General features: G+C 51.6%; 1 protein-coding gene and 1 pseudogene across 1 annotated transcript; one reads left to right on the plus strand and one right to left on the minus strand.

The window, feature by feature from the left end:
- Positions 1-2401: 2401 nt before the first annotated feature.
- Pla2g2f (phospholipase A2 group IIF) lies at positions 2402-8702 on the minus strand. The gene is made up of 5 exons (XM_015484877.2): positions 8432-8702; positions 7789-7838; positions 4303-4447; positions 3284-3393; positions 2402-2674 (listed from the first exon to the last, which is right to left on the minus strand). Exons 1-5 carry the CDS (start codon positions 8545-8547, stop codon positions 2466-2468), a joined length of 630 nt encoding a protein of 209 aa, XP_015340363.1. The 5' UTR covers positions 8548-8702; the 3' UTR covers positions 2402-2465.
- Positions 8703-9118: 416 nt separating this feature from the next.
- Positions 9119-13391, plus strand: LOC107141568 (annotated as a pseudogene).
- Positions 13392-21559: the final 8168 nt, after the last annotated feature.

Consider the following 21559-nt stretch of genomic DNA (forward strand, 5'->3'; position numbering starts at 1 on the left):
CCCGCCTCCAGCTGTCTCAGTGGCTGGCACAACAAGCTTGTGACCCTTCAGGCCAGAGGTGTGGTCCCATTTCACAGATGGCATAACCGAGACAGCAGAGCTGGAAAGAGAACAAGATTGGCCAGTACCCAGGACCTCCTCACTCCTCCTCCCTGCCAGGCTGCCCGTCATTAAGGAGGTGCCAGCCCGACGCTCAGGATTCCCAGCCTGGTTTATGGCCCGTGTGACTTTGGCAGGTTGCTTTCCCTCTGTGGGCCTTGGTGGCTCAGAGGAGGGAGTGAGGATGGCTGAAACTGGAAAGCCTTGGCCCTGTCTTGCTATCACTGCCCCATGGCAGGACCCAGGCCCCGCTGCCCGCGGCCTTGACACTGCTTTCCAATGTTCCCACCCTCTGCCTCTCTGTGCTGGAGCAGGGCCACTTCAGCCATGGGCGGGGGACAGGCCATGTCAGCTACTGGGTTTGGGGGAATCTGTCTTCCAAGGGATGAAGACCTGGGAGGGGTCCCTGTGTACCCCTCTCACTGCCTGGCCAAGGAGGACCCCACAGTAGGAAGGGAAGTCAGACACTCAGGATCCAGAGTGGGGTCTTTATTAATTTGCAGAGGGGATGCTCTGGGGGCTGTGACCTCCTGGAGTCTGGGGTGAGGTAGGGATGGGTGGACCCGTAGCAGCAGACTCTCCTCCTGCACATGGGCCCAGCATCCAGAGGGGAGGGTGTGTGCTTGTGAGGAGGGGCCCACAGGTCAGGGGTCAAGACCCTGAAGGAGGCTCCAGGTACCCTGTCCCTGCTCTGCCCCTGGCTTGGTGGGGGCCTTGACCCAGGGACTCAGGGGCCAGCCGAAGAGGGGTGGAGCAAGGGGCTTGTTGGCTGGGCTCCTGGAGAGTAGACAAGGGAGATACACGTGACTGGGCAGGTCTGGCAGCACATGCAGGTGACCATCATGTCCTGAGGTGAGCCTAGGAAGAGGCCCCCATGCCGAGTGACCCCATTGCAGCCTCTCCCTTAGTCCCAAGGCTGCTATTCTAGAAGCTGCTGCCTGGGGAGGCTTCTGGCCCCTCCTGCCGTCTCTTCCTGGACGTCTCTCCCGGCCTCCTCCCCCTGGCTTGGCTTTCCCTCCTTAGTGACAGTGGGCACTGCCCTGTGGGCACTGCCAGGGCAGGCTGAACTTTCTGAGGGTTGTTCCCAGTGTCCAGGCAGGCGCAGCCTCTGGTGGACATGGTATGAAGGTGGATGAAGGCTGCTGACCTTGAGGTGGAGCTGAGGGAATAAGTGACCATGGGAAGGTGCACCTGGGGGGACAGCAGTGCTAGGCGCAGCGGAGAAGCCTCACCTCAGCCTGCAAGTCCCCAGGTCCACGGGTGTCCCCACCCCAGTGCCTCTCTCATTCCTGTCCCTTCTCTGGACACCACCCCTTCTAAAGAGCTGGCCCTTGCCTTCTCTCCTGGCTCCCATCCCCCTGCCCACTCCCCCCACCCCGTTGCCTTCTGGAATTTTCTTCCCAGTGTCCTTCCCTTCCACCTTTGTGTCCCTCTTCACTGAGGTGGGTCAGGTGAGCTCCTTCCCCATGGACAGGACTCCGGACACCTGGCTCCCCTTGCACAGGGTGATGAGGTCCCTGACCTCCTGCCTCTGGCTGCTGTAAGCGAGAGTTTGGAGGCCGGGCCCTGCGTGCTCCCGTCAGGATGCTCAGGGGTCCTCCTCAGGTGAGTGGTGTCCTGCGGTGGGGGTTGGGGATTATATGTGCATGGGTCAGAGAGGCAAGGAGAGGGGCTGTAAGTGTTGCGGGTATATTTGGGTGTCCCCATCCTGTTTCTGTGTGCTCAAGGGAGTGCCACCCTGCACCTGATGCCTGGCTGCATGTGGGCTCAGGCGTCTGCTCAGAGGCACTTTGAGCAACAGGGATTTGGGGGCTGGGACCTGTCCTCTGGACCTGCACCCCTGTGTCACCTCCATGGATGTGGGGTGGGCCACCTGCTGTGTTAATGAGCTCTAGAGAGCCACAAGCCCCCAGAGCAGAGGAGAATCGTCCTAATCATCCTGCAGGGCTGGCCAGGGACCCCAGAAGCCACGCCTCACAGCCCTGTCCATGCCTGGGAGCTGGGTCCCGGGACACAGCCCAGCATGTGCCGGAGGCCTGGGGGCCAGGTCTTGGAGGCTCAGAGAATCAAGCTGGGCTGACAGAGAGGACTCACTCTCACCTCCCAGCTCTTGCCTTCCACACTCAGGAGAGACCCCAACAAGCCACACGCTTCCCACCAAGTCCAGAACCAGCACCAGGACAAAGTCATGTCCAGAGCTGGGCTGGAAGAGCCGGTGGCCACAGGCAGGGCCGGGTCTCCCGGTCCTCTGAGGCCAAACTTGCTGCAGGGCCCCTGGGCTCCTGCCCTGGTCCCACCCCTGTCTGCTCCATCTGTCTGGTCCCCAAGACAGATCCTCTACCCACTTCGCTCAAACCTCAGGAGTGCTAGGGAGGGGCAGGGGTCACTGGGAAGTGGTGTCCGCAGATGAACTCTGGGGTCGGGTCATAGATGCTGCAGTTGGGCGTGGGGCCCTGGCAGTAAATGTTGAGGTAGCTGCGGTACTGCTCCCGGTACGTCTGGTTCCTGAGACACAGAGCCACGCTCTTGTCACATTCGCACGTCTGCTTGTCACAGTCTGTCTTGTTGAGCTCGCCTGTGAGGGTGGGGTGAAGGCTGTGGGTGGAGGCCCGGGACATGGGCACCTGGAGCACAACTCTGAGAGCCCAGTGGCCCTCGGAATGTGTTCTGGGGACAGTAGCACCAGCACCACCCTCGGGCCATGCCCTAGCCTTCAGGTCAGCTGCTCTGGACCGGGGCCCAGCCGTCCATGTTGTCACAAGCCCTTCGGGTCACTCTGGTGCAGGCTAACATTGGGGAACCACTGAAGTTCAGTTCGTATAGTTGAAGTCCAGCATCGAATAGTTGGGGAAACCGAGGCCCAGAAATGGAGTTGGGTTTACCTAAGTCACCCGAAGAAGCAAAGGCTCACCCTGCAGGTTATCTCCATGCTCAGACCTCCTCCCTCCAGTCCCACGGGCAAGGACCCCCACCCTGGAGGGAGTGGTTAGCAAGGACTGTAGGGTACAAAGTAGCACTTCCTCTGGTTCATACTAGAGCTCCTTAGTACTCACACCGAGTGAGTGCTTATGCTAATTTTTAATTCTATGCTAATATTAATCTTCTATGAACATTTACTTTTTGATGTCCATGCATCCCAGGCGTGTGTGTGTGTGTGTGTGTGTGTGTCAAGGAAGGGACTCACTGCACGCAATCACGGTGTCGTTCTCCATCGAGAAGTCATAGTGGTCCACGTAGGGGCGGCAGCCCTGGTCAAAGAGTTTCTGGTAGCAGCAGTCATGAGCATGGCAGCACCTGGAGGCGGCAGAGGTGAGCAGGCAGGGGCTGCCAGCCCGTCTGTCTCCCCCCAGCAGAGACCTTGGGTCATCTGTAGGCTCCTGGCCCCAAACTCATCCGTCGGCCCTTCCTGAGTCAGACCTTTTCAGACTGCTGCCCAGAGAGGGATATTATTTGCCCAAGCTTACACAGCCGGCCAGAGCTGGGGCTGGTGCCAGGGCTCTTGTCCTTGATTCTGCCTCTTTGTCCTATCCCCAGGGCTTCCCGAACTAAAGCCCAGGAAGTACTGCAGGGCGTGTGTGGCGGGGGTGGGGTGGATCGGGTGGTCCAGCAGCGTGGTCAGGGTGGAGGAGAGGCCTGGGCTCTAGTGGGTGCGGAGGAGCTCTGACTCTACTCCGAGGCTAGGCCTGGCTGCGCCTGATGGCCAGGGAGGGGCATGGTCTGGAAAGTCAATGGGCATTGGAATATCGAGGACAGGAAGCAAATGCAGACTGGCTGTCCCCACCTCTTATAGGACTGAAGTCATTGCCAGTATGCATTTATTAAGCTCCCCATGATACTAGACTTGGTGCGGGCTGCTGTTGGGGAGATAGGAGCAGAAGCCATGGCTTTTGGGAGCCCCAAGTCTGATGGCAGAAGCATAGTCCTGCCCTCAGGGCAGCACCCAGTCTGATGGGGCTGAGTGACACACCCCTTGCCTCCTATGGGTGTTTGGGGTCATAGCAAAAGTTTGGACAGGGGAGGGGTTGAAGTCCTGTCAAGACCAAGACCAAGACCTTGGAAAGTGCCCCGTATCAGGCTCCTGGCCACTAACCTATCCAACAAGCCTGATCCCTGGGGGAGAGGCCCCTCTTCCTCCTCACAGAGATGGAGTGACCTCAGCTGCCCCACCTGGTCCCGTCGGAAGCCCGGGTCTCCGGCACCTACCAGTCTACCTCGTCCATGGGCAGGCCGCGGCCCCCCAGCCCGCAGTAGCAGCCGTAGCCCACGAAGGACAGGATCGCGCTTCTGCCTGTGGCGGTCTCCACCATGGACTTCAGGTTGAGCAGGCTGCCCTGGGCTATGGACAGAACTATAAGAGAACGAGGGGCTGCGTGAGTCCCTGCCCCACGACTGCCCCCCACCCCAGGGCCAGGGAGAGGAAAAAGAAAGCAGGAAGAAGCAGAAGAAGAGGAGAGGTGAGCAGGGAACTGGAGGAGAGAGAAACCTACAAAGTTTTTAATTTTGGCCTTTAACTTTGGCCTTACCAAAGCTCTATAGCCTGAGAAACCAGATGTACAAAATCCTAAACCGCTCCACTCCCTGCAATCCTCTGTGTTGTTATCCCATTATGGATAAGGAGACTGAGGCTGGAGCACTCAGTCACTTGCCCAGGCTTGTGTGAGAAGGCGGTGGAGACAGGTCTGTTCCAGGGGATGAGGGTTCCTCACCCACACCCCTGCCACCTGGCTGTGCAGATGCGTCATAAATCCTGATAAGTCCTTCGCAGGTTGGAAGTATCATAAGTCAAAAATGCCTTTCAGTCGCCTATTCTACCAAACACCCCAGCTTAGCAACAGAGTCTACTACAGAGCGGGGGCTTCCCCTCGTGGTCGGGGGCTGACTAGGAGCGACAGTGCTGTCCAGCATGTGACAGAAGATTGCAATGCATGTCACTAATCTAGTAAGAGATCCAAATTCAAAATCTGAAGTATGGTTTCTCCTGAGTTCATGTTGTTTTCGCGCCATTGTAGGGCCGAAAAATGAAGTCAAGCCATCGATGGTCGGGGAGCATCTGAACACGGTCCTCAAAAGGGCTGCCCAGCGCCTGGTTCCCTGGAAGGGGCTTTGCAAATGCCACATGCTGTCATAAACCCCAGGGGTTCATTTCTGCTCCCTGGCCTCTTCCTGGTATTCCTTGTCAGGCCCCCACCACGGTCCTGGGGTTGGAGTATCTGAGGATTATGCAGGCATGGAGAAAGCGCTAGTGCAGGGGCACTTCTTGCACCTGCCCAGATGCGTTCTCCTTGCTGACCACTGCTTCCCTTCTCTCTTGTGGTCCTCGCTGGTGTTGGGCTCTGAGCCACATGGGCGGCTTCCACATGCCTTCCTGGGCTCCACCTACAGTTCTTACCTGGGTGAAGCCTCCCCACACAGCATCAGGAGAGCCACTCTGTCCCCATTTTATGGATCAGAAAATTAAGGCTTGCCCAGGTGTTGCAGGCTGGAAGAGACAGAACCGCAGCTGGGAGGCCAACCAGCACACAGTGTAGATCCTATCTGCACCCCTAGCCCCGGGCTCCTTCAGCTGCACCAGGGTCAGCTGCTCGGCTGAGTGCCCCATCCCCTGCTCTCCCCAGACATTCCCACCCACCCTGCCCTGCTGCATGAATAAGGTGTTCTGGGAGATCAAGAAAGCCAGGGATTTCAGACACTGGAGGCTCGATGAGTCCCCAGCCCACTCTTGCTTGCTTCTTGAGACAAGGTTGTTCTGCATCTCTAATGAGGAGAACTCACTGAAGATGCACCTTAGCGGGAAACGCTCAGACTCTGGAGTCAGACAGACCTCAGCCAATAACTAAAGCTCCCTGGAGCTCCATGTTCCTATCTGTGAATTGGGAATAACAATCCTGACCACGAGAGATCTGCAGGTCAGTGCCCAGCTAGTGCTGGTACACCCTGGCTACTCTCCGTGCCCCCTCTTGGGGCTTGGTGGCCCCCAGTCAGGCCTGCTCAATTCTCAGAGGGTAGAGGCTGGGAATCCTGTTCCTCCTGAGTCTTCCTGGGTCTCAGCTCTTTGGTCACCATCATTATAGAGAACAAGGAGCAAAGAAAAGAGGGAAGACCAGGAAGAAATGAAAGATGGCTTGAAGAGAACTGTGTGGCACCAGGGGACTGTCTAGCCAGGACCTGGGGGGGTGGGGCAGAAGAGGCCCTATGTCCAGTGAGCTGAGCCCGTCCTGAGCTGCAGACGGGCGGGCGCTGGCCTGAAGGTGCTGTTGAGGACAGCATGACGGAGGCTGGTGCTGGCCCCTCCCTGCCCCCTCCCCCTCTCTGCTGAGCCTTGCAGGATAAGTGTGTGCAAAGTGGCCGGGAGCCACCAGGCCGGCTTAGGTTTCTCCATCAGTCCTGGCCCCCCCCCCCAGACAACTCACAACCTTCTTGAACCTCCCTTCCCAAATCTGAGAACTGGGGACCATGACACCTCCTTCATGGGTCCCTTGGAGGTTCAGGTGCCACCTTGAATATGTGTACAGAGCACCTGGCCCAGGAAGTGCCTCAAGAAAGGACCTGGCTGCCTTGGGTTCCTGGCTGCCCCCGTCCCCACCTGCTGCCCAGATGTTCCCTGGGGGTCAGCACCAGGCTCCAGGCTCCAGGCCCCGACCATCCGCCACACAGGGCGGGAGAGGAGTGAGGCACTTACCGGTCACACACAGGGTGGACTCCCTCACACAGCCTCTATGCTCACACACTCTGCTTACACACTCACAAATACACACCCAGGCGCCTCACCCACTCAGCTTACACCTCTTACACCGACACTTGTGCACACACACATGCCTGCTACCGGCACCTCACCCGCACACACCTGCACACAGCCACACTCTAACGCATCATGACTGTGCTCACACACACGAAGCCACGACCAGCCAATCCCCGTGGTGTGGCTGAGCGCGAGTGGGAGTTTTCTAATGACAGGCCGTTTTCCCATGAGCCGCCAGTCCTTCCTCATGTCTGGCCACCTTGAACCTCATCTTTGTTTCTGGAATGTCTTTCTTTTCCTCAAACCAGGCTGTGTCCAGGGGTGTGAAAAGCCAGCAAGAGGTTCTGCTGACCTCCCATGCATCCGGGGCACCTGCCACGGGGATCCCTGTATGTGTGACGGGGTCTGATTTGCCTGTGACAATCCGGCAGGGTGGCTGCCCCCAGTCCATGGTGCCTGGAGTCCCAGCCTGTGAGAGAAGCTCCCTGCAGAACCCCCACCCGCCAGGCGCAGACTCTGGGGACACACCACAGGGAACCCACCCTCGAGACACAAGAGGCTCAGGTGCCAGCCCTGACACACTCTGTCATGTGTGGCACACAGAGACACCCCCCTGTGCTCAGAACTCCCCCCCCCACACACACAGACAGACAGACGTGTGTCTGGTGGCACACTCACTCCTACGCATGCTGAGGTACAGATCGCCCAGTGAACACTGTATTTTGCGACCTGGCTCAGCCCTGTGCCTGCCTCCCTCTGGCTCATAAATGCTGAAGGGCCTGGCGTGTGTAGGATGGCCCAAGGAGTAAACAGCCCCAGGGGAGAGGGGGAAGCCTGACAGGAAGCCAGAGAGAGGAAGGCAACTCAGGCCAGTGGAACAATAGGTGCCCAGGGACACAGGAGAAAGACTGGGAGCCATCAAAGAGGGGTCTCCCAGGGCCTGTGCTCACCACAACCGGCCAGGACAGCGATGACGAGGAGCTTCACGCCCAGGCTGGACCTGAGAGAGAGGACACCCTGAGCCTCAGTTCATCTCCCCACCTTCCCGCAGTTCTGGGCCTCAGCCCAGGAGCCACCCATGCTGTCCCTATGCCCCAGTTACTGCCACCCCAGCCCTGTGACAGCATCCCACACCCGCCCTGTGCCTCCTGGAGGGGCACCCAGGGTGGCAGAGCCAGGATGCACCGGAAGCATCTTCCCTCCACGCCTCCGCTTCCAAAGCAGGAAGCCACAGTCTCAGACCAGAGCCACCCCCGCCTTCCACACTCCAGAGAGGCCTGGGACCCAGAGTCGGTGACCCAACCTGGCGGCTGGGCAGCTTAAACCCACAGCCAGCAGACATGATGGTCCCTGGATGGTTCCAGCCCTGACCACAGGCTGGTCCCTTGGCTTCTCTGGGCCTCAAGTGCCCTGTGAGGGGTGGCCAAGTGGTCCCAAAGGCCCTTCTAGTGCTGAAACTACAGGGACGGAGCTCAGCTCTGCACTCAAAAGCTCAGAGCTTCCATTTGGGGAAAAGGGGATTCTAGGAGCCATCCCTCACCCATCCCAGCACCCCTCCGTGGAGAGTTCCATCCCAGGGCAGGAAGCACCTACCTGAAGGTTCTGGAAGGGGCAGAGGCCCTGCAGCTTGGACCCCTCCACGCAGAGCAGCATCTAACCAGCATCTTCTTCCTGAACCCTCTGGGGTTGGCCTGCGCCCCATCTGCCATGCTCTGGGTTCCGGGGGACCAGCAGCATAAGTATTGAGAGGTCCCTGATGCATTCCTCAAATTCCAGGGAACAGGCCCCAGCTTCACGCTCCTCGCACACTGGCAGGGTAGAGCCAGGGCGATGCCCCGGGCAAGTGGCAGATGCCCTAGAAAATGGAGGCTCCACCTCCTCCTCCTCCTGCCACAGCCCTGCCCCGCGCTGCCTGGTGAAGTCCCACCTCCAGCGTTCTCTGTCTGGCCTGCCCCTCTGAGGGGTTCCTGCACCTGACCAAGAGTTGGCCCCTCCCCAGGGATCCGAAAGGAAATGAGTCCAGAGGCCTCCCTATCCCCATGGGAAGATGCGAAAGTCTTCCATGACATTTACCAAAGGTGCACTTTGTTCAAGGGCAGCCATCGTGACAGGTGGAGGGACCACTGCCCCAGGGTTTTGCAGTGAGCTTCAAAGGAAAAGTGAGGGTTTCTAGCCAATGAATGGGTGGGTGGAAAATTACCAAAAGAAAATACTGGGGCCAGAAGGTTCTGGAAAATGACCTGATGGGCTTCTTGCTGGGTGACTAGACATCACCAGGTGATGGTGGAGGCTGAGGAACTGACCAGGTGTGGAGGGTGATCAGGTACAGAGTAGGGAGATTCCAGCCCAACAGACGGGGCAGGACTCTCTAAGATAGAGTGCCTGGGAAGAGGGGACCTGAGTGGAGTGTGACCAGGAGAGACTTTTGTCAGGGAGGCCTCCACATGCACACATCATGTCTGTACCCTGTCCATCTGGAGTGCCCTTAATCCAGAATCTGCCGAGGACTCCCCGTTCACATCGAGAAGGGAGCTCCACTGCTCTGGAAGTGGGTTGGTGCCCGTGTCCACCCAGGCTAAGACTGGAGGGGCCCAGGCACATGCATCTGGCAGGAAGTCCCCCCAGCTCACATCTGGAGGGGTGAGCTTGCTTGGCTGCACCAGGGCCCCTCAACCTGGGCACAGCTGACCTGGGGGTGGAGACCGCCTTGCTGAGGGGCAACCCAGTGCATCCCGGGAGGTCGAGCAGCACCTCTGGCCTCCAGAAGTTGCCCTGATCTCCGAGTTGTCACAACTAAAAATGTCTTTGAACATTGCTAAATGTGCCCTGGGGGGCACCAGGGCCTCTGGTTGAGGGTTTGGTAGGCCCAGGAGTCATCACCAATTGCTCCTTGTTTGGAGTGTGGTGTGCATGGGAGGGAGGGGCAGGAGAGAAGAAGGGAGAGCCCGGGGCTCCAGGAGGCCCCCATTCAGACTGCATAGTCACACTGATGGGGCTCCAACCCCAGCACCCCACTTCCTGTCTGAGACCTTGGCAGGAATCCCCCACTGCGTGACAAGCCATCGTGAGTAAGGATGGCCCTGGCACGCCGGGTGTCCTGTGCTGTGGGGCACGCCAGGTGTCCTGTGCTGTGGGGCGCTGGGCAGGTTCTCAGTTTTAAAGACCTGCTTGTTCCAAAGTAGAGTCTGCCTGATCTCTGGCTCAAGGTGAATCGGAATGCTTTCAGGGGAGAGAAGGGTACTCTCGGAAGTCGACATTCCAAATAATCACCTCACCTGCACAAGGCTCCTTCTCTCCCAGTGTCCCCCAGACTGCTGACAGGGGACCTTTCCTACCTCTAGCTTTGCCAACTGTCCTGATCCAATTAACCCACCTCAGGTGTCACTCATTCCCCCCCTCACCCAGCTCCCGCCTTTCCTCCACCCGAATGCCTCTGTGATGGAGGACCCTCTCCTTCCCCAGGAAGTTCTCCTGGACGAACCCTCCCCATCCCCCATCCAATCAGCATCACACGGGAAGCTGTTAATTTGCACCTGCGGGCGCGTTCCTTTGCAGATACACATGTATGTTTGGGTTTGTGGATCTGCACACTTCCCTTAGACCAGGATCCTGGAGAACAGAGGGGCCCCAATTTCCTTCAAATGCCCAGAGGTTCCCCTGGCCACAGGGCTGGGAGTGGCAGGGCTGGTCTCTGCCATTGCTCCTCTGTCTGCCCAAAGCTGAGCTTTTGTGTTTGCGCACACCTCTTAATGAGATGGTCTTGCTCTGAAGAAGGAAGAATCAGGAAGGAAGCCCAGGTACAGTCCCCACACTAAGGTCCAGCCTCCAACCTGCATGTCACTGGGAGCCATTGAGATCTGCGTTAAGGAGGCCAACCTCAAAGCCAGGGACCCCTGAGAGCCTGCGCACAGCACCGCCACCCCTTCATCGTGTGGGATTCCCACCAGAGGTGCTGGACGGGCTGGTCCTCAGAGAGGCCCGATCCTTCAGGGGAAGGATGGGCTCCCCACCCTCCCCCCATCAAGCATGTTGTGCTCAATAATGAAATAATAAACTGGTCCACCCAGAAATTCCACTTCTGGGACTGCAAACCAAGATACAAACCCGAATTGTTCCCAGAGACAGATGAAAAAGGACGCTGACTGAGGTGCTTTCAGGAGCACCCCCTCCAAAAATCAGAAACAAGCTAAGAGAGGGGATTAGGTAAGTAAATTATTAACGATTCATCCATAATCATGTTTTTTTTTTAAAAATATTGAATGATAAAAAAAACCCCATATCTTTATACACAGGGCAATGTCAATTTTTCTCTTTAGAAAAGGGAAGGATTACTGGGCATGGTGGTACATGCTTGTAATCCCAACAGCCCTGGAGGCTGAGGCAGGAGGATTGTGAGTTCAAAGCCAGCCTCAGCGAAAGTGAGGTGCTAAGCAACACAGTGAGACCCTGTCTCTAGATAATGTATAAAACTAGGGGGTGGGGATGTGGCTCTGTGGCTGAGTGCCCTTGAGTTCAATCCCCATCCCCACCCCCACCCCCACCCCCACCAAAGAACAAGAAAAGAGAAGGGATTGGTTGCACATATGTAAAATTCATCTGGAGAGATAAATGACAAACATTAGTAACCGTCATCTCTAGACAGCAGATTGACTTTGGGCTTTTATTTTGGGTTGTTGTTTTAGTGTGAGTAGAAAGAAATATTCAACAACTAACGAAAATGGTCTAAGTCCTTGAAAGACACGAACTCATTCAACTGGAAATAGCACAGAGCTAGAACAGAAACTGAACTTGTATTTTAATTCCCATCAACAAACTCCAGATCCAGGTGACTTCACTGGTGAATTTGACCAAATAGTAAGGAAGAAATAAAACCAATTGAATTGGTTTGCTGGGCTGCCATAGCCAGGAACTGCAGGCTGTTCTGGAGTCCAAGATCAAGGTGTAGGAAGGACTGATCTCATTCTGAGACCTCTGTCCTCAGCTTACAGATGGCTGCCTTCTCAGTGGGTCCCCACATGGTCTTTCCTCCGTTTTGCCTCTTCAAAGATCCTGTCTCCAGATGCAGCTGCATTCTATGGTACTGGGCATAAGGGTCTCAACACAGGAATTTTGATGGGATACAATTTAGCCCATAAAATCAATTATACACAAATTCCTAGTTGCTGTCACTGTAATAATCAAAGTCAGATGGACAGCACAAGAAAACTACAGACTACTATCTCCCATGAACATAGATACAAAAGTTCTTAACAAATTGTTGACAAATACAAAGATGCTATTATATCATGATCAAATTGGACTTATCCCAGAAATGAAAAGTTGATTTTTATGTTAAAATTCAGTCAATCTGCATGTATTGGTGCACACCTGTAATCCCAGATACTGGGGCAGGAGGATCACAAATTTGAGGCTAACCTTGGCAACTTACTAAGAACCCTGTCTCAAAATAAAATGAAAAGATTTGAAGATATAGCTCAGATGTCCCTGGCTTCAATTCCCAGGATTGCAGAAAAGGAGTCAGAGATTGTAATACACCATATCAATAAACTAAAGAAGAAAAAATATGATATCTAATACACACACAAAACACAGCAAAGCCAATCAACAACAAACGCCATTTGACGAAATTCAGCATTCACTCCTGATAAAAAGTTGTCAGCAAACTGAGAGAGAAGGGAGCTTCTTCAGCTTGAAGGGGGCATCTACAATAAACCTACAGCTAACATCCTGCTTGATGATGATGAAATCCCATCCCTACCCCCACAAGACCAGGAATTGCTAAGATCGTCCACCCCATCCTTCCATTCAACATGACACTGGTAGTTATAGTTAGGAAACAAGCAGGAGAAGAAATGAAGCACACAAAAAATAAATAGATAGATAAAAGGCGTTCAGGTTGGAAAGGAAGAAGCAGGATCTTCTCTATGGGCATCGATGTAATAGCCCATGGAAAAAATCCCATCAGCTTTTTGATGCCTGTTCAGGGTCTCTGCTGTCATCCTGAGTCACGCACATGCTCCTGGAAAGGGCCCTGTCCTGATTGTCTCTGATCTCTCAGGGCAGTGTCCCCTCCTGGCTAAAGCTGACATCTGATGTTATGAAGGTACAGATTTATGAACAGGGCAAGAAGGGCTGAGTCCATCCCAAAGCAGTGTGATCTTGAAGGACTCACGGGGCATTGCATGAATGTGTCTTGGGATGGGCCATAAGAGCTTGAGATTCCCCAAGTCCAGAGGGCATGCTCCTGAGGACCTCCACCACCCAACTAAGAGAGCAGTTGCTAGTTAGAAGCATCTTGAGAGAAATAGAAAGGATAAAGATACTAACATCTGCCTGGTTCTGATAGAGAGTTGAATCCACCAATTAACTCCACAGGATGAGGCCAAGTAAGTCCTCCCACTCAGTTGGGAACATGAGTCATCTACAACCTCTGCCCTGGTTGCATAATTGTGTTCTTGTACTCAAGCAATAAAATCATTGTTTAAGAAAAAAAAAAAAAAAAAAGTCCTGCAGGATTTACAAAAATGCTACTGAGATTATTAACTGATTTTAGCAAGGTCCCAGGAAATGAAATGAAAAATATAAAATAAATAGTAATTGCACATATTAATTATTAATATATGCAATTACTATTTATTTTATATATTTGTTCATTTTATATAAATGAATCTTTCAAATTCATTTATAGCAATATTGAACACTGTGAAATATTTAGGAATAAAGTTGACCCAAAAAATACAGAATACTTGAACACCGAAAACAATAAAACGGTGCTCAGCAAAAAATCAAGAAAGACCAAAATAATCAAGCCCATACCATGCTCATGGATCAAGATATCCTTAAGATATCAGGTCTCCCATTGACTCTGTGGAGTCCATGAACTCTCAGTCAAAATCATAATGGACTTTGCTTAGAAAGTGACAAACTGATCCCAAAATTCATATAGAAATTTAAAAGATCTAGAATAGCCAAGTAAACAAGAAAAAGAAAGTTGCAGGGCTTATACTATCTGATTTTAAGAATTACAGAGTTCTGCTAATGGAGGCAGTGTGGAGTCGGCATGAAGATAGTTAATTAGGTCAGTGGGACAGAAGAGATGATCCAGAATTAGACCTACATAGTATGGAAATTTCATTCTTGATAAAGACGGCACCAGCAAGCCCATACATGAAGAATGGTTTTGGGGCAGGTTGTTTCTCATTGTGGAAGAAGGATAGAAGGCGGGAGGGGTGAAAGAAAGCGAAACCATAATAATTTCAATCCATTTCTGCCACCATGCACAAGAGTTAAATAGACTGGATCACAGTTCAACAAGGTATTAAGACAAATAAGGAAAAAAACAATGGTCCTTTCAACAAATGTTGTGAGGTAGCCAGATGTCGATATGCAAAAGGGTGAAGTCAAACCCCTTTCTTACACCACACAGAAAAGTGACCTCAGAATGGACCAGAGACCTAAATGTAAACTATAAAACTCAGAAGAAAACAGGAATAGCCAGGTGCAGTGGAGCACACCTGTAAACCCAGCTACTTGGGAGGCTGAGGCAGGAGGATTGAAGTTCAAGGCCAGCCTAGGCCACTCAGGGAGACCCTGTCTCAAATAAAAGGGGCTGGGGTTGGGGCTCAGTGGCATGACTAGCATGCGTGGAACTGTGGGTTTGATCCCAGGCAACATGAAAATAAACAATATTTTTTAAAAAATATTTATTTATTTTTTAGTTGTAGTTGCACACAATACCTTTATTTATGTGTGGTGCTGAGGATCGAACCCAGGGCCTTGCACATGGTAGGTGAGCGCTCTGTCACTGAGCCACACCCCAACCCCAAATAAATGAAATTTTAAAAATAAAATTGACACAAGATTTGAATCACTTCTGCTCCAGAGAAGGCAGATTCATGACAGATAATCCCTTGAAACGATGCTCAATCTCCTTAGTCATAAGGGAAATGCAAATCAAACCACAGCAAGAAACCACATCACACCCATCAGGATGACTCCGATAAAAAGCAAGTGATAAGGGGTGTTGGTGAGATTAGAAACCTCTCCCTGCTCACAGGAACGTGAATGGTCCAGCATGGAGTTTCCATGTCAACCAGCAATTCCACGCCCCTGTATACACCCCAGAGATAGGAAAGCGGCCTCCACATGTGAAATTTGTGTGTGTGAATGTTCACAGCAGCAGTATTCTTTATAACCATAAGAGGGAATAAAAGAGAGTCCAAATTGATGAATGGATATGTAAAATGTGGGCTGTCTGCACCGTGGGATTTTGATTCATGCTACAATGGATGAAACATGCCAAATGGAAGAACCCGTCACCAAAAGCCATATAGGGCATGACTTCATTTGTATGAAACCTCTGGAACAGGCACGTCTGTAGAGACAGAGATAGAGGAGGAACTAACTTGGACCGAGGGGAGGGAGGAATGACTGCTAATTAGAAGGGTTTCTTTTTCGGGGTATGTAGTACATTCTCAATAAAAGTGTGGTAATGGTTGCACAACTGAATCAAAAAAATTGAATCATACACTTGGATGAATGGTATGATAAACCTATCATTTCAATAAATCTGACTTTTAACATGGATCATGTTATGTGACCTTGAGAAGGAAGGAAATTTGGGCACATCTTACAATATGGATGAATCTTAAGAAGATTATGCTTTCAATGTGATAAGTGAAATAAATCATAAAAAGACAAATATTGCATGCTTCCATTCATATGAGGTGTCCATAGTAGTCAAATTCATAGAAACTCAAAGGAGAAACGGTGGTTTCCAGGGGCCAGGGAATGGGAACTTGGCCCTTGATGGGGACAGAAATTCAGTTTTGCGAGATGAAGGGTCCTGTGGACGGAGAGGGTGGAGACAATTGTACCATGAGAGTGTCCTCCGTGTCACTGAATTGTGCACTTACCAATGGTGACGCTGGTAAATTTTGTTATATGCTTTTGCATAATTTAAAGAAAAATATTTTTAAAAACGGATTATAAATCCCATCGTAAAATCTAAGCAATTTCTAGAAGAAAACATAGAAGAAAATCTTTGTGATCTTGGATTGGTCAGATTTCTTAATATAACAGAAAAATCACAAGACAGAGAAAAATGTCAATAAGTTGGATTTTCTGAAACTTTACTTCTGCTCCTTCAGTGAGCTAATGGAAGGGCTGGGAGCATGGCTCAGTGGTAGGACATTTGTCTGTCATGCTCAAGGCCCTGGATTCCATCCCCAGCACTGCAAATAAAACAATAAAAAGAGAGAAAAGAACAACGCACTTTTAAAAATGAGCAAAAGATCTGAACAGACACTTCACCAAAGATGCTATATTGACAGCAGATTGACAAATAAGCACATAGAAAATGTGTTCAGCACAGTTGGACCCTGTTTTCGTGTGCGTTTGGTGTTGGGGATTGAACGTGGGGCACAGTAGGCAAATGAGTTACATCCCCAGCCCAGGTAGTTTTTTTTCCAGTGTTGGGGGTTGAACTCAGGGGAACTCTGTCACTGAGCTACGTCCCCAGGCCTGTTTATATAGACAGAGTCCCACTAAGTTGCAGAGGCTGGCCTCAAACTTGCAGTCTCCTGTTGCAGCCTCCTAAGTAGCTGGGACTACAGGTGTGCAGAGCCACCCCCGGCCCCAGGTGTTTTCTTGAAAAGATAAGATACACCTGTGAGATGACCCAGCCATTCCATTCCTATTTTCCCAAGAGAAATGAAAACATATGTCCACACAAAGACTGTTCTCAAATGTTCATAGTAGCTTTATTTATAATAGACAAAAACTGGAAACAACCTGATATCCATCAACTGGATGTGCCTATCTGTATGATAAGATGTTACTCAGCAAAAAAAAAAAAAAAAGAAAAAGAAAAAAAAGAAACGACCTATTGATTGATGCAATCGCAAAGATGAGTCTCAAAATAATCATGCAGAGTGAAACCAGGCAAAATATGGAAATACTACTGTATGGTTCCCTTCATAGAAAATTCTAGAAAATGCAAATTGATCTACAGTGGCAGAAAGCAAATCAGTGGTTGCCTGGGACCCAAGTGGAGGAACAAGGCAACTTTGGGAGGTGCTGGACATGCTCACTCTCTTGTGATGGCCATTTCAAAGAGGTATACCTATGTCAAAAAATCAACTTGTTCATTTTAAATACAGCCATCCTTCAGGATGTGTGGAGGGTCGTTCCAGGTCCCCTTCTCAGTTACCAAGATCCAAGGTGCTCAGGTTCCTTATTAGGATGGTGCAGTGTTTGCATATCCTCCTGTGAGATGTCCCAGCAGTGTGCTCCGACTCCCCTAAACCAATACTAATAACACCACCAACAACAATTAGTGGCCACTGACTGTCAACAAGGCACACGGCCAAGTGCCCCGCTTGCCCTGGGTCCTGTCTTGGAGTCTCTGTGGCAGCCCGAGCCGCTGACATTGTCCCATTCCTCCCACCCATTTAGCCGATGACGAAACAGAGGGGGGTCAGGATCCAAGGCAGGTCTGTGTGACCCCAAGCCTCCTTCTGAATGCCAGGCTCTGTTGCCCTGGGAAAGGCAGTGGGGGCTGGGCTAGCTTGAAAACAAGCAAGAACCTTCCGGCAGTGGCCATCTCAAAGCTGCTGGTGAGGGGTTTTAAGGGAGTTTGAAGGTGCTTTCCTCAATCACCCTGAGTAAACTGAGAGGTTGCCGTGGAAATCCCCCAGGTTTGGAAACAAGGCTCTCCCAGCCTGCCCGCAGAGGGAAGTCCACATTCTGGTCCCTTCCATCTGTCAGCCTCTTTCCTCCTGGAGGGAGGGGTCACCAGGGGTCATGCCTTTATTGACCCTCTATTGTGTGCCAATCATCCTACCTATAATCATGACAAGGCTGCAGGGTCCCATGGGCCCCATTTTTCAGACAGGAAATGGGACTTCAAGAGATCAAGTGACATGATCCAAGCAACCCTTTTACTAAGCTAGAATTTGAAGCCAGAGCTGTGTGATATCACTTCGGTGGCTTTCCTTTCACTATGTGACCTCAGCTGTTCACAGTCTAGGACACCCCCCCATCTGGAAGGCCCCACTGAAGGACTTCCTTGCTGAGGTTTGAGCCCAGGTGATTTTTAATTATCATCATCCTCATTGTTATGGTGGAAATGTACTGAAGGATAACATAGACAGGAAAATGCACAGACCGTGACCCAGCTACTAGATGAATTTTCACAGTTGAACGTGTCCATGCAACCAACACCCAGAGACAGAACATCAGCAGCACCTCAAAGACCTCTCAGGACCCCTTGCAGTCACCATGCATATCTGTGGGCAACCGCTGTCCTGACTTTGGGACGTCATTAAGATGGAATCCCTGACAGCCCGCCCTCTATCCTGCCATGTGTATGAGATTCATCCAGATCACCGTGGTTCATCCATTCTGTGGTTGACAGACATCTGAGAGGTCTCTGTGGTCTTCTGCCTGGTACAGAAGGGAAAGAGTGGTCACCCTCCTACCAAGGCCAAGTTCAAGTGTCTCCCCTAGCATCTGCCCCCCTGGCAGGACCAGAAGTCCAGGTCCCTGCTCCTGCACAGTTGCTGTGCTTCTGAGCTGCACCCTCATTGGTGGGATCCAGGCAGGCGTCTGTTCTGGTAACAGGGTCTTTGCAGGGAGGGGAGGGCTCTGGACACTGATTGGAAGATCATGCTGTCACTCATGGGAGATCTCTGGAGGAGGAGGCTCCTCTCCTTCCTGCAGTGCAGTTGAGGCTGCAGGTTCTGCCGGATGCTCTCCCTTCCACACCTGTCTGGGCTGGGAGTGTGAGGAAGCACCCTGGGGGAACACCTGTATACAGACTCTTCTGTGAAATAGGGACGAGGGTAGTGCCTGATTACATCCCACAGATGTGAAGTGTGGCCTAGTAAGGGTGGCCTCTGGCAGGCACCTGTGCTAACCCCAGCTCTGCCATGTACCTGCTCTGTGACCCTAAGTTTCTAACCTCCCTGAGCCCCAGTTTCCCCACCTATAGAAGGGGAATAGCTGCCTCTCCTTCCTAACGTGGCTGTGGATACAAAACAAAGTAACAGCCCAGGGCCTGGCACCTGGCGAGACCCGCACAGTGGTGACTGTTAATATTAGAGACTTCTCTCCAGCATCCAAGCTCCCTCCTGCTCCCTTCCACCCCCACCTGGAGAGTTGCTGACTCTGGTCCAGCAGGGTCAGCAGGGTTTTTCCAGCTGTGACCAGTGACCCCAAAGCACAGACTTTCTGGCAAGTCTTGAGATACTCAGGTCTGAAAGGCTCCGAGATACTGCAGCTGCCGCAGAAGCAGGAGGTTCTAAGTCCATGTGAACTTTCAGAGAATGGAGAAGTCTAACATCTCACCACCTTGGGCCACAGCAAATTCACTTCTGGAAATCTAAAGAAGCCAACAAACCATAGGAAAAGACCCAGAAATGACCCCAGAGATAGAACTAGGAAGGTTGAAAGTTATAACAACATCTATATGTTTAAGAAGATAAAGGAAAGCGTGAATACATTGAGAAGCATTGGAGATAAAAATAAGACCCAGCTCAAATTTATAGAGGGAAAAAACACGCTGAGATGAGGCATAGGATGAATAGCAGGTTAGACAACACAAAAGAAAAGGATAGCTATTTATTCTATTTAGATAAACAGTAATGATGAGGATAAAGAAGGGTTGATGATACTGATGCTGCTGATGAGAGTAACCACAGACCACATTTATTGGTCTCCAGCTATGGACCAAGCCCTTTTCACGTGTTGTATGAGCCCAGTTTCAGCTACTATAACAAAATACCTGAGGTCTTATACCTTAGAAAGAAAAAAGGTTTATTAAGCTCACAATTTTAGAGGCTTACCTAGATTGGGCAACCACATGGCTTCTGTCTCTGGTGAGGTCCTCTTTGACTGTGTCACATTGCAATGAATGGCATCATGGCAGGAGCACATGTAAGGGGGAGAGATCACATGTCCAGACAGGAAGTCAGAGAGATGGGGAGAGTCAGTAATGACCTCCTGCTAAGCCCCATCTCTTCAAGGTCTCACTACCTGTTAACATTGTCATAGTGGGGACCCAGCTCCCTCCAACCATTTCCAAACCATGGCATATACCATCTCCATAAACCCTCACAGCAGTCCTATGGAGTGGGTACCGTCCCCACCTATTTTACACGGGGTGGGAGGGATAGAAAACATGGAGCTAAACAACTTGCTTCATGTTAAGCGGCTGGGGTGTTGGGGAGGCCAGGCCTTCTCCCTGGTCCTCCTGACCTCCACGTAACGACAGCCCCAGAGTCGTGTTGGCCTAATGGCACCTTTCAAGGAGCAAGGTGGGTGCAGTGTGCCTTGTGCCCAGTACCTTGAGACCTCACAGCAATCAGAAAAGGGAGGAGCCCCTGGCCCCGTTGTGCAAATCAGGAAACCAAGGCCCATGGCGGTGAAGTGATTTGCCCAGGGTCCCACAGCTGGCAAGAGAAGGGCCCACCATTTGAACCAGGTCTCTCTGGCTGCGAACTCATCCTGATGGAAGCGCTGTGGAGCCCTGGAGGTGCCGGGAAGTGGAGTGTTTAAGGCTCTTTGCAGCATCGGTATTTGTTTTCTTGCTCGGTGGGGAAAGGTTCCCTGGAACCAGCGCAGAGCTGGGATTCTGCTACTTCTGCTTTTGCCCAAAGAGTACCAGGGAGGGAGACATAGCCTCTTGCCCTGGTGAGCTTTCCTTATTTATTTTTAGTGTAAAGCACCCCGTGGACAGTGGAAAGGAATGAGTATTGAGCATGCCCAGGGGAGGCATATCAAAGACTATGCCAGATGGGAGGAAGCCTTGGAGGTGAGGTCATGTCCGTGGTCTTCTTGGTGGTGATGCCTCCACAGGTGCACATTCATCCCCAAACTCATCGAGCTGTGTACGTTGAATGCTTGTTGTTAATTGCATGCCAATCATACCCCCCTGAAGTGTATTTTTGAAAAAGAATATGTCAGAGACATCTGGTTTGCATGCTATTTAATTATTTTGCATGTAGGTTGTTTTCTCATTTATGAGGTGGCCAGTTGGTTACTGAGTTAAGGAGGAAAGACAAAATCAGATTTAGAAGAGAGAGAGGAGAGAGGAGAGAGAGGGGACCTGAGAAACAGTGAATCTTCCGGCAGAGACTGTTGCCAGCACAATTTTTGGTGTGAACTGATTAGCCAGCAGCGAGGAGGTAGGCCTGGGCATGATGTCCAAAACAGAGTGACCGTCCCCGGCCACCAAAAAACCACTTTCTACAGTTCCTTGGAACTCTCAAGGCTGATGGCCCTGTGCAATGCCCAGCGCATCCTGCCAGCCGTGCCTGCCCTTGCTGGGCCACACACCATTTGTCTCATTAGATTCTCACACATAAGCTGGGGCTTCGTTGACAATACCCAGTCGTCTTGAAATTGTGCCGGGCTTTGACTCAGCAAGTCCACATCAGGAAAGGATTCTGGGCATGAACCGAGATGCGTGGTAGTTCTTTCACTTCACTAGAACAGTAAAAAATTGGGAACAGTCCACGTGTCCATCAATAAAGGAGTCATCAAATAAATGGTAGAGCTGTATAGTGGAATTGGAGGCCAGCTCTCAGAATGTTACTGCAAAAGAATATTCAACAACGTAGCTCAAATGACACGCTCAAATCACATCAGTAAGTGAAAAGGACCGACTACAAAGTACTACATGTAACTCTTTCCTAGTTTGGTTGGGGAAAAGTATGGAGT

The sequence above is a fragment of the Marmota marmota genome, unplaced genomic scaffold, assembly GCF_001458135.2.
Source record: "Marmota marmota marmota unplaced genomic scaffold, marMar, whole genome shotgun sequence".
NCBI classification, from domain to species: Eukaryota; Metazoa; Chordata; class Mammalia; order Rodentia; family Sciuridae; genus Marmota; species Marmota marmota.

Excerpts from the sequence above, each read along its gene's own strand:
- Pla2g2f (XM_015484877.2), bottom strand. The coding sequence starts at position 8,547 with ATGGCAGATGGGGCGCAGGCCAACCCCAGAGGGTTCAGGAAGAAGATG. Across the intron at positions 7,839-8,431 it reads GCCCCTTCCAGAACCTTCAG|GTCCAGCCTGGGCGTGAAGC; the intron begins GTAGGTGCTTCC and ends CCTCTCTCTCAG. Across the intron at positions 4,448-7,788 it reads CGCTGTCCTGGCCGGTTGTG|TTCTGTCCATAGCCCAGGGC; the intron begins GTGAGCACAGGC and ends GTTCTCTTATAG.